The sequence below is a fragment of the Vespula vulgaris genome, chromosome 24, assembly GCF_905475345.1.
Source record: "Vespula vulgaris chromosome 24, iyVesVulg1.1, whole genome shotgun sequence".
NCBI lineage: Eukaryota > Metazoa > Arthropoda > Insecta > Hymenoptera > Vespidae > Vespula > Vespula vulgaris.
Genome location: NC_066609.1, coordinates 2,255,001 through 2,267,500, shown reverse-complemented (window position 1 = coordinate 2,267,500; position 12,500 = coordinate 2,255,001). Strand labels below are relative to the sequence as shown.

The window sequence follows — 12,500 nt, the reverse complement described above, 5'->3', positions numbered from 1 at the left end:
TATGTATATATCGCTAAGAAAACTTAGAGAGAATTTTAAACGAGAATTTCAGTTAATTAGAACGAGATAAATATTATCTATTAGAAATTAGATATTGATGTAACTATTAAAACAAGAAGTATTGTATATACGTATATATGTATGTACGTACGTATGCATGTTCGTTAAAGAAAATCCTTTCGTAAATCGTTCGTGCTATTTATAAAACATTCTGAAGATAAGATATACACACACACAGACACACATATATGTATATATAGACAACAATTTGTTATTAGATATCGTTTAGTTTTATTTCATTCTTATGTTCAGTTACTTCGTTACTTCCGAAGTGAGATGTACAATCGAATAATGTGAGGTTAAATTGTAATGTCACGTCAAAGGTGATATAAGGTTGATTAGTGTTAATGTTTCATTCATTGTAACATATATATATATATATATATATATATATATATATATATATATATTATATATTATATATATAGAGAGAAAGAAGAAGGTCGTATTAATAAATCAACATTAAACGTTAAACGTCTTATGATTCTCTATCAAAAGCTCTTCAGTCTTTGAAAGATTCACGAGAGAGTCGGTTCGTTTCGTTTCGTTCTCTTTCATTTTGTTTTTGTTACGTTTCGTTTCGTTTTGTTCCTATGTATATACATACATACATAGCATATATACCATATACGTGTAAGTACTTACATATATTTATAAATTATAAAGTAGAATAATTATTTTATTATATAAATAGGATAATCATTCTATTTTATAATTTATAAATGTATTAATAATAATACAAAAATAATAATAATTATTATTATTATTAAGAAAAAAATAATAATAACGTTACTTATAGTATTTACTTTTATTTATTTTTTCATTCATATCGAGAATATATTTTTTTCATTGAAGGTTAGGAACGCGTAACTTAAGGGTTCACTTATAAAAGAAAATAAATCAATATCTTTTAATATATTTATATGAAATTCAAGTAAATATTTCATGTAAATATTCAAGTAAATATTTCATGATTCTTGATATTCTTAGGTCATCGATACGTCAAACAGTTTTTCTTTTAACAAATTCTTTAAAATTCTTGTCGATCGATAGAAATTTGATCACGTGATACAATCAACTTATTATTAAATTCTAAGGACCAATAGGAATCGTATAAGGGAAATGTATAATATCTTTGTCCAATAAGAAGCAAATCCTTTATCATCGACGAATTTCGTAGCTAGTAAGTTAAATACGCGTTTAAAGAAGGGAAAGAAATTTTATAAAATTTGTAAGTATTCGTCGTTCCGTAAAACCGGTCATTAATTAATAAATACGTCCGTAATTAATTCTTAAATATAAATTCGTACGAATAATTTAATTTCTATTCAATCGTTTAACATATGTGTCTTACGGATTTCAGGAAGATTATAAAATTTAGATAATTAATGAATTTATAAAATTTTCTCGAAAAAAGAAGTCAAACGAAATAAAATGAATAATCGTTTAAAAGATGTCTATTATTTCGTAACTCGTTACATAATGTTATCCGAATGACTCATTGAGACAAGAAAGCAGTATTTCACAAACACACAAACACACACACAGACATAGAAAAGGTAAGCAAGTTGAAATCTATAGACTCTAGTTTATTATCTCCGTTCATTTCCCAATTTGTCTATCAGTTCAAAACTTCTATTTCTATCGATCTACGTTTCATTGTTCCGACGGTCCTCGTCGAATTCACATTCCTCAAAGAAAATCTCTTGTAAATCTTGAAAAAATCTGATCGATCAAAATTATTGATCGTCTCGAATTACGTCACAGGATGTAAACGTAAACAGGAAGAACGAATGGAGTCATAATCGAGCACACATAGACGAAGGTATACGAGGATATATGAGAAAACAGAAATAAAAGAACGAAGAAGAAGAAAAAAAAAAATAAATAAATAAAGCAAGATGGTTCGTGAATTCGATAAGAATTTTTTCGAACGTGCATTGCGTTTTGGTTACAAGGACGAAACGATAGAGGTACTCGAATACGACGTTAAAAATTGTTGCGCGAAGGGTGCGAATTTTCTCAGCGATTTGTATCGTTCGACGTTGAAATTGAAACGATCTACGAATGTAAATGAAAAGGAATACAATATAAACGTTATAATCAAATGCGAGCCTTCCATGGACGCATCGGCATTAGAAATTTGTTCTCAACAAAATTTATTCAAAACGGAATTAAAAATATATACCGACGTGTTGAAAGAAATCGAAAGGATAACTTGTCAAAAGATCGGACCTAAATTATTATACAGTTCGAAGGATTCCAAGATTTTCGTTATGGAGGATCTAAACGTCGAAGGATACAAAACAATGGATCGACAAAAAGGACTATCGTTGCATCATTGTCTCTTATTAATTTACAAAATGGCCGCTTTACATGCCGGCTCGGTTGCATTTTGCGAGAAGGTAACTTTGCTTTTGTTTGTTTCTTTTCTTTTTTTTTTCTTTTTTTTAATTTGCAAACCCTTAGCAAATTAAACGCATAAACGTATTTTATTCCGTAGAATCCGGAATTAGCGAAGTCCTTCAAAGGTGGTATACTCGTTAACGTACTGGAAAGTTTTCTAAAACTATCCGAAATTAGTATAATTAACGCTTGTCGTGAAATACGTCGTTGGTCGAACGATTATCACGATTGTGCAGATAAATTGGAAAGATTTGCTAGCAGAATGAGGAGAAAAGAGGATATCGCTGAGATTTATCAATACGAAATGGACGAATTTTGCGTTATTAATCATGGCGACTGTTGGATCAATAACATCATGTTCAAGGACAACGAGTTGGGTGAGCCCAGTGAAGTTTTATTGGTAATTTCGTTGTCCTTTCGATAATAAATTTTAAAGATCGTATCATTTCGTCTTCTTTTTCAAGAGTTTTTCGTATAGGAAAAAAGAAAAAAGAAAAAAAGAGGAAAGAAAACATCCGACATTTTTCAATGCACTTTAATCATACGTTCGATTAATTAATTTCTTAAATTGATTTAAACGATCGCAAGTATGTATATTTATTAATTTCAGGTGGATTATCAAATGTCGGTTTATTCTTCGCCGGCCATTGATTTGCTTTACTTTTTGAATATTTGTCCGGATAATAAATTAAAGTACGAGAAGGAGGATTATTTTTTAAAAATATATATTAGGACGTTGGGCAATATAATGAGGACAATTGGTTGTGTCACTAAACCACCGACTATAAAAGATTTAAAACGATCGATGTATAAGAGACGATTGTACGCAATTTTTTCAGGTATCGTATTGTATCCACGTATGGTTGCAGACGAGTGTGAACATTTTGAAGAGGTATTAGGTAAATTAGATGGCAAAACCAAGTTAAACGTTTTTAAGAAAGAAGAGGCAATCGTGTCGACGCGTAAATTTATTAAATTTATGAATCAACAGAGTTATTTCGATTGAATTATTTTATACGACGTAAGGTTATTAATTCATTTGTTAATTAATTAACAAAATTATAATAATGATAAGACTTGTTTCATAAAAGTGTCATTAGAATAAGTTAATAAGTTGATTGCAATAAAAATAGTTACTTGTGTAATTATTAAATATATATATATATATTTATTTATTTATCTGTTCGTTTGTTTGTTATTTTTTTTTTTATAATTAATATGACTTGATTCTCATAAGTATAAAGATATTTCAATTAATATCGTATGATATATATGTATATGTATGCATGTGTTTGGATTCAGATTGAAGAATGTCTAATTAGAGTTAATCGAGGCGATGACGTCGTTTATTAACGTTTTACATCGAACGAGTTTCTAATACCAATCAAATGAATCATATATACTCTTTTCAATCTTCTTTCAATAATATTAATTAAACGAGAGAAACAGAAAGAGTGAAAGAGAGAGAGAGAGAGAGAGAGAGAAAGTAAGAGTGACACGAATTATAAAACTGATAACAATCTCGTTATCAGTTAAAATAAATGTAAATCAACAATATTAGCAACACACACACACACACACACACATATATATATATATATATATATATATATAAAACGATGATAATATTTTATGACATATCATTTGAATCAAAAAATTGAATTAAAAAATTTCTTAATAGAAAACAGCACGTTATTATCTATGAACGAATATAATTAACGAATGACTATTTCTCCTTTATCTCGACTCTTCTATTTCTCTCCTTTAACACCTTCTTACTATTTTAAATTCTCGGAACAATGACGAAAAACATTTTCGTTTTTCACCGATTCGTGTCCCGATTTTTTTTTTTTTTTTTTTTTTTTTTAAATAACGTAGAGTCAGTGGTGCAAGGATAGAAGAAGAGAGATGTGATTTCTAAAGTCGACAAACAATAAGAAGAAGAAGAAGAAGGCACGAGTCGAATAACGTAAACGTTTTTGAAAAGAGATAAAAAGAGAAAGAGAGAGAGAGAGAGAAAGAATACAACTTTCTCAAAGACGATGGGATCTGTGTTAAACTGGTATGCCAAAAATGAATGAGAGAGAAGTAAGAAGGATGAATTAGAAGAGGTATATACGGTCGTGTTAGAAGGTACAGAACCCACCAGTAGCAATTGATTTATTATAGGGCAGTAAAGCACTAGGCTAAAAGTGGCATTTTGCTTTTGAAAAGAACGCCACGGTAACCTAGATCGTGAACAGAGAAATTGTTGTGGGAAGCCTCGATGGGGTGGCTCTTAGCTTAACCTAGACTAGAAACTAAAGGACTAGACTAAGTTAGAGTAGGGTAGAACGAATGAACGTAAAAACGAATGAACGAAACTTGGCCGCGATTGGCAGCGTGCGAAATCTTTACCTTCGGTAATATTTATTTCTTAAATAACTAATACTTTTACTGGAAGGAAAAACTAAAATCTATCAGCGTCGGTTAACTCGGTAACCGAAACTGTGAAAACACTATTACGTGAGTTAAATCTCTCTTGTTGTAAGTATTTTCTTTGATAGGTATTTAGTTATGACAGGGATTTACTATTATATTCCTTTTAAAGTATTTATTGCTTTATTAGGTAGATAATATATCTTATTTATCTTATCATATATATATTTTATCATTAGTATATCTTACTCATCCATCTTATTCTAGTAGAGTAAATATATATATTCGTTCATTTTATTTTATATTTTGAATTATTTTATATTAATAGATACATATATATATCCATATATAATTTTATTATATATATATATGTATGTATGTATGTATGTATGTATATTCGTTCAATTGATTTTATATTTTATATCAATCAATATATACATATATATCTACATATTTTATATTAATAGATTATATATATATATATATGTATATTCATTTATTTTCTATCGAAAAATTTAACACAAACAAATTAAAAATTGTTACTACGAGTTAACACTATCTTTTAAATGACGATAGTATTCCAAGTACGTGAAATCGATTTCTCTTTTAGGAAGACACATAAATGGACTTTCGAGTAAATAAACGAGGACGAGGAGACATGGGGATAATGGTGTTGGTCCTAGTGTAAAGAACGCGTGCTATGAAAGAAAGACAGAGAGAGAGAAAGAGACAGAAAGATAGAGAAACAGAGACAGAGAGACAGAGAGAGATAGATAGATAGATAGATAGATAGAGAGAGAGAGAGAGAGAGAGACCTGAGGAAAAGATTGAAGAAGGTAAGAAAAGATACCTAATGGACAATGCCAAGAGTTAGTGCCAAATATTCGGGTTAGTCGGTCGTCAGCGAGTAGAAAATTCCAGAAGCTCTCTTGATTCGTCACGACTGAGAGAAAAGTGAAAAAAAAAAGAAGGAAAGAAAGGAAAAAATATCGAGATAGATAGATGGGTATTGCTCGTTCATCCATTGTCCATGTCTCTTCTTTTCTCTGGTTATAGAACGTTTAAAAATAAAAAATAAAGAAAGTTACGATTTTAATAAATTCATTGTTCGATAAATAAATGCATTGTTCTTTGGTGAATATTAATTTTTGTTCGGTTGTTATAATATTGATTATACGAATATAAATGTTTTGTAATTAGTGTGTCCTTCAGAAAAAAGAAAGAGGGAGAGAGAGAGAGAGAGAGAGAGAGAGAGAAAATAATGTATTAAGAATGGTTTTAGAAAGAAAGTGCCTAGGCTTTTCCTTTTTCTTTATTTCCCTTTTCTATTTTTCGAGAATGTTTTCTCTTATGGAATATGGATGAATGGTATGGACGGTATATGCAGATGAAGTAATAAATGAAACGTTCAATATGGTATATGAATGTTCGAACGGTCATAATTCATGAAAAGAAATGACCATAAACTTTTATAATGGTATGTACGTGTGTATATGTATATATATATTTATTTATTCATTTATAAAATATTAATTATTTATTTTTATTTATTAATTATTATTAATTATTATTATATTATTTATAAAATTATTTATTCTATTTATTTATTTATAAAAGAAATAAAAAATATATATATATATTGATATATGTATAATATATATTATTAATATATATATAATAAAAATATGTTTATATAGATTACTTGATACAATATTTTACATAATTCATAAAAGAAAATAATAAATTTTTATACTTGTAAATATATATATATATATATAAATAATAACAATATATAAAATATAGTACTTATTATAACACATTATTAAGAAAAAGCTTGATAATCGGACGAATACGATAACGATAAAAATAGACAAAAGAAAAAAAAAAGAAAAAACAAGAGTTAACGATTAATCCACAGTACCCTCTTAGGAAAAAAGAACAAAAGATAAAAAGAACAAAAAAAAAGAAACGCAAGAGAAAAAAAAATCTATCAAAAATAAAAAACGCTGGAGGAACATTTAGAGTCTCTTTCTCGCTTCTTTTCTTCTCTCCTCCTTTTTTTTTATATTTAAGATCTGCTCGAGAAAACTTACTCTACAGGCTTTAAACTAATCCTGCGATTTTTCAGGTTGTTAGAATAGAACGTTTGATACGTCCTACGACTTATCCGTCAATGTCCTAGACCAGACGAATGACATCCTTCTTCTTCTTTTTCTTCTTCTTCTTGAAGTCTAGTCGAATTCAAAAGGGGAGCGACGACATCTTTCTTTTTCTTCTTTCTCTTTTTTTTTTCTCATGCTCTTTGACTGATAAATTTCGAACGTTGTTGGAATTCGCCCGATGTAGGGTGTATACATCGTATTTAGAGGGTGTTTAGATTAATGGCGCTTAACCAATCGTTGACGAAGGGTTGAATGTCTTTTTATATCTTTCTTTCTTTCTTTCTTTCTTTTTTTTTCTTTCTTACTTTTTCTCTTTCTTTTTCAAAGAGATGATTCTTGATGAAAAGAGAGAGAGAGAGAGAGAGAGAGAAAGTTTTTTTGATAATAGACACAAAAACGATCCCAGTGGAAGGATCAAAAGTTTTCACAAATGATTTCTACGGATCGATTACTCATACTCGAGATTATTTTGAATAATATATTTTTGTTGATTGTAAAGGAGTTTTCTAAATGCAGGATTATAAAACTATCTCGAGGAAGATCAATTTTTAATTTTTTGAAAAAAAAAGAAAAAACGAGAGAGAGAAGAAAAATGATCAACTATTGGATCACTCATCGAATCATATGTATTATAATAGTTTAAATTTGTTAAGTGATTTTTATTTCAAGATTATTTCCAATGATATGATATGAATAAATATATTTTTTTTTAAAGAGATCAATATGGTTTTAGAAAAAAGAAAAGAGAAAAAAAAGAATCATCGAGGAATTTTTAGACCAATCATTCGTTGACTTATCTCCTCTCCTCCTTTTATCAGTTCTATTAATTAATCGTTTAAATAATCGATCAGTTAATTGCGTTAAACGTGTATTTCACGTTAATCCAAAAGTTTATTTCGCTGCGATTGATTGGGTATACTAGTTGTATACAATAAAAAATTACCAGTTACTATGGACAGTTCGAATTTCAGTAAGAAATAATAAAAATGTTATTTAATGATATATTACTAATAAAAAAATTATTACCCTTCATATTAGCAATAAAATTACTATATATTTTATAGTTTAAAGTTTGGTTATTTTCTTTGATTTAGCGATTATTACATATGTAGTATGTACAATGTATTACTTTTTATAAATTGAGTTAATTATTTTTTTCAGTACATTTATTCAATATACTTATATATTTATGTATTATATATATATACATATATATATATATATATATATATATATATATATATAATATATTTGATTAATTTATTTGGTATATAGATTATTATCCAATACAATGTATTATTTTTTACAAATTGAGTTGATTATTTTCTTTAATGTATTTATTTAATGCACTTATGCATTTATGTATTTTATTATTTTTTGATAATCCTCAAGTTTTATAATAACAATATCTTTTTTTAACAATGAATTGTTAATTTTTTATCGAGTAAAAATATAATCCTTTCTCGTTAAGCTTTACTTTTTTCAGTAAAATTTATAACGCAGAACATTTGTACTACCTTCGACGTGCATACTCGTCATTGCTTGATTTTAATTAAAAACTAAATTCCACAGCCCCGTAAAGGATTTTTTTTTAAAACTAAATCTCGCATTTAACTGCGGTTAAAACAATTCGTTCTCTCTATACTCGATCTAATGTTATCTTTTATACTTGTTTTTTTCATACTTGTACATATATATATATATATATATATATATATATATATATAAAAGAAAAGAAGAATTTGATATATCTTTTTTTTATTTTTTCCTTTTTTTATTTGATCGACTTTCTACGATTGTACGTAAGGGAGAAAGAGAGAGAGAGAGAGAGAGAGAGAGAGAGAGAGAGAGAGAGAGAGAGAGAAAGAGAAAGAGAGAAAGAAAAGAAAAAATAAAAAAGTAGAAAAAAATTGCGATGTACTTTTTTTTTCTTTTTTTTTTTCTTTTTTTCGTACTGAGTTTCTACGATTGTAAGCGAGAGAGGAAAGAAAAAAGAAAAAGGGAGGAAAAGAAAATTAAAAATACAAAAAGGAACGCGATATACTTTCTTCTTGTTTCAAACGAGTTTCTACGATTGTACGTGAGAAAGAAAAAAAGAAAGAAAAAAAAAAAATAAGAAAAGAAAAAAGATAAGGAAATAAAAAAAGAAGAATATGATATACAAATTCTTTTCTTCTTTTCTTTTTCGAAAAAGTTTCTACGATGGTGGACGTAAGAGACAGACAGAGAGAGAGAGAGAGAGAGAGAGAGAGAGAGAGAGAGAGAGAGAGAGAGAGAGAGAGAGAGAGAGAGAGAGAGAGAGAGAGAGAGAGAGAGAGAGAGAGAGAGAGAGAGAGAAATAGATAAAAAGAGATAGAGATAGAAAAGAAAAGAAAACAAAACTAAACAAGGTATAGCTCTCGTGATGGTATTATCCCCACCATTCGATGACAAGTCCTTCGTAAAGAAACATACGGGTATATTTACGTCGGCTTAGGAAATTTTCACCGCGATTTTTTTCTTGACACTCTCTCTTACCCCACTTCCCTTAACGTAAACACACGTATACGTGAGTATACGAATACACATACACAAATATATATTTACCTACATGTGTATGTGTTATCATTAAATAACAATATACCCGTGGGATTTAAAGATTCCACGTTGAATGTCAGTGACTCTCTCTCTCTCTTTCTCTCTTTCTCATTTTACCGCTGAATTTTATCGGCTTACGTTCTCTCTCTCTCTCTCTCTCTCTCTCTCTCTCTCTCTCTCTCTCTCTCTCTTTCTTTCTCTTTTTCTCTCTTTCTTTGTGTGTGGGTATACACAGGAGTAAATTATTGCTAAATAGCTACCGGCGGATGTCAAGATGCGGGCTTCGTTCGGGTGGTCGTGGGATCCCTTTACTATTGAGAACTCTACCCCGAAGCTACAGAAATAATTTCCAACGTTATACCGCAAATCACTAATACATGCGACATAATAATCCACGTTTGATCTTAATCCCTCCGTCATTCGTTATTATCTATACACGTTCGTACGTTCACACGTTTTTTTTTTACCGGCTTCTATGTGAAATTTAAAATCAAGTAATTTTTACGATTTTTCCAAGATCTTTATAATTCCGATAGGAAAATTTTGAAATGAACGATACAAATTCCATTGAAAAGGATGAATATATTATATTACGAATATATATATACACAAAAAATCAAATATTATAATTTAATCGAATATTATTTTTATCATTATTCTGTAATATTTCAAAATCGATCCTCGCAAATTTTATTTATATACACACACGTACACACACACTTTAATTTTTTTTTTTTTTTAATGAGATCACATAATTTGTGATTAATTTGGTATAAATTTCTTATTTATAACTAGTCAATATTTAATATCTCAAAAAATGCCAATTGCTTTGTTCAATTTTTAAATTGACCAATAAAAAAAATTGCGTAATGAAAGATATAAGTTCGATTTCTATAATTTCGTAATAGTAATATCTTATGTTAAGTTTGACAATATATAAATATAATAAACGTTCAAAATAAAAATATATTGCTCCTATTTTATTTCTTGTTATTATTTCTAAGCAAAATTGGTTAAATAGAACATTTATTTTAAGTGATATTTAATTTTCCGTAATCGAAATCAAATGATTTTTACGATTGATTAATAATGAAAATTAAGTCCATTTCTATCCCATAAATATATATCATTCTAATTAACTTCGTCTAAAAGAAATTTATATAATCAACTCAAATATTGATAAATTAGTAGAAACATTGTCAGACTCGATATAATTAATTTACATTCTTGAATTGACTAATACGCTAATCTGTAATTTTCTCGAAACAACAAAAAATGTATTTGTAGCATTTTCAAAAGAAATCATTTACGTTGTACAATGATATATATATCACACATATAACGAGAAAGTAATAACGATATAAATCCTGACTCCATTATGTTTATTCATTAGTATTCATAAATAAATAAAACTATATGGAGAAAAAGAAAGAAAGAGAGAAACAGATAAACACATAGAGAAATACTTCGGTCGATGAAATTTATGAGTAGTAACTAATTTCGCTTATACCAACCTTTTAAGAAGTATTTTTCGTGTTGAAGTAATATAAACGTAGTGGTTGCACGATGTTTTGAAAATTTGTGGCTAAGAGAATATTGAACGTCTCCTACCTTTCTCCTTTCTCCATTTACTAAAGTTTTCTCTTACATGTTTTCTCTTCCATGTTTTCAAGATGGTAAATCATAAGGCACGAGTTTATGAGTCAATTTAGGTTTAACGATTTTTTCCTCTTTCTCTCTTTCTTCTTCTTGATATATTTCGGTCTGTTCATCTGTCTGTTCATCTGTCTGTCTTTTTCTATCTTTTGTAAGTAAATACTTCTTTCGAAGTTTTCCCTATTTTTCCTTTTCTTCTCTGAGTCCTCAAACATATAAACAGTATCTTTCACTTTCATTGTCATCGATCTTCCGTTAAACTTACTTTCTTCTTTACCACCTTTTCTCAAACGAAAAATTGACTTTTTCAGTTTTTTTGTTAATAGTTTTTCTATATCCGTCTATCTATCTATCTATTTCTATTTTGTTTTTATTCTGTAATAAGATTTCATAAATTGTATAAAATACTTTTCAAGAATATTTAACTGGAGATAGATATGTCTGAATCCTTTTAAAGAGGGAGCTGAGTCGAGGAGTTGAAGAAAGAGAGAATGACACCTTGGTTACCATTGTATTTTATCACGTTCGTCAAGTGTTACATCTGTTATTCTATGTCATAAAAGAAAAATTTATGAGGTTGCTGTTGACCATTGAGAATTTGTTTTCGAAGAAACTAGAACGAAATCTTTTGATAAATTTTGGTTTCTTCGGTAAACCGTATTGCTTATTGTGATGTAAAGAAACTAGGTTACGGTTTAAGAAAACATTATATAGATACATATATATATATATATATATATATATATATATATATATATATATAGATATAGAAAATTTTTTATTATTTCTAAAACGAAATTGAAAAGAAAAAAAAAGAAAAATCGTTTTAATTAAAACTAAATATATATTACATATATAAATATATATAAATAATATATATAACACATAGTTTTTATATATATGTATGTATAGTATATAATTTATATATATACATATATAATATATAGTTTTTCAAACGGTAGAGATTTAACATCCTTTTGTAAATAAATTCACTTATACCATCTTATATACATATATATATATATATATATATATATATATATATATATATAAAATTTTTTGTTATATTTAAAAAGAAATTAAAAAGAAGAAAAAATAAAGATCGTCGTGGCCCAAACGAATTTTTTCTTTATACTCGTATAACAAGCAAACTTTTTTTAACAAACAAAATTCAATGTACTTTTTTTTACCATACATAACAATTTTTATGTTAAATAAAAA

The 12,500-nt window shown here is 27.8% G+C and overlaps 1 protein-coding gene across 7 annotated transcripts; it reads left to right on the top strand.

Moving 5' to 3' along the window:
• Positions 1 to 313: 313 nt before the first annotated feature.
• LOC127072089 (uncharacterized) lies at positions 314 to 3,645 on the top strand. 7 transcript variants are annotated; one of them, XM_051012201.1, is made up of 6 exons: positions 365 to 383; positions 1,114 to 1,291; positions 1,424 to 1,619; positions 1,828 to 2,465; positions 2,564 to 2,866; positions 3,077 to 3,645. In XM_051012201.1, exons 4-6 carry the CDS (start codon positions 1,962 to 1,964, stop codon positions 3,470 to 3,472), a joined length of 1,203 nt encoding a protein of 400 aa, XP_050868158.1. In that variant the 5' UTR covers positions 365 to 383; positions 1,114 to 1,291; positions 1,424 to 1,619; positions 1,828 to 1,961; the 3' UTR covers positions 3,473 to 3,645. The 7 variants fall into 7 exon arrangements, with proteins under 7 accessions (XP_050868159.1, XP_050868158.1, XP_050868160.1 ...); XM_051012203.1 differs by lacking the exon at positions 365 to 383 and adding an exon at positions 496 to 693 and having other exon boundaries at positions 1,051 to 1,291; positions 2,564 to 2,843; positions 3,077 to 3,258; XM_051012200.1 differs by lacking the exon at positions 365 to 383 and adding an exon at positions 501 to 693.
• Positions 3,646 to 12,500: the final 8,855 nt, after the last annotated feature.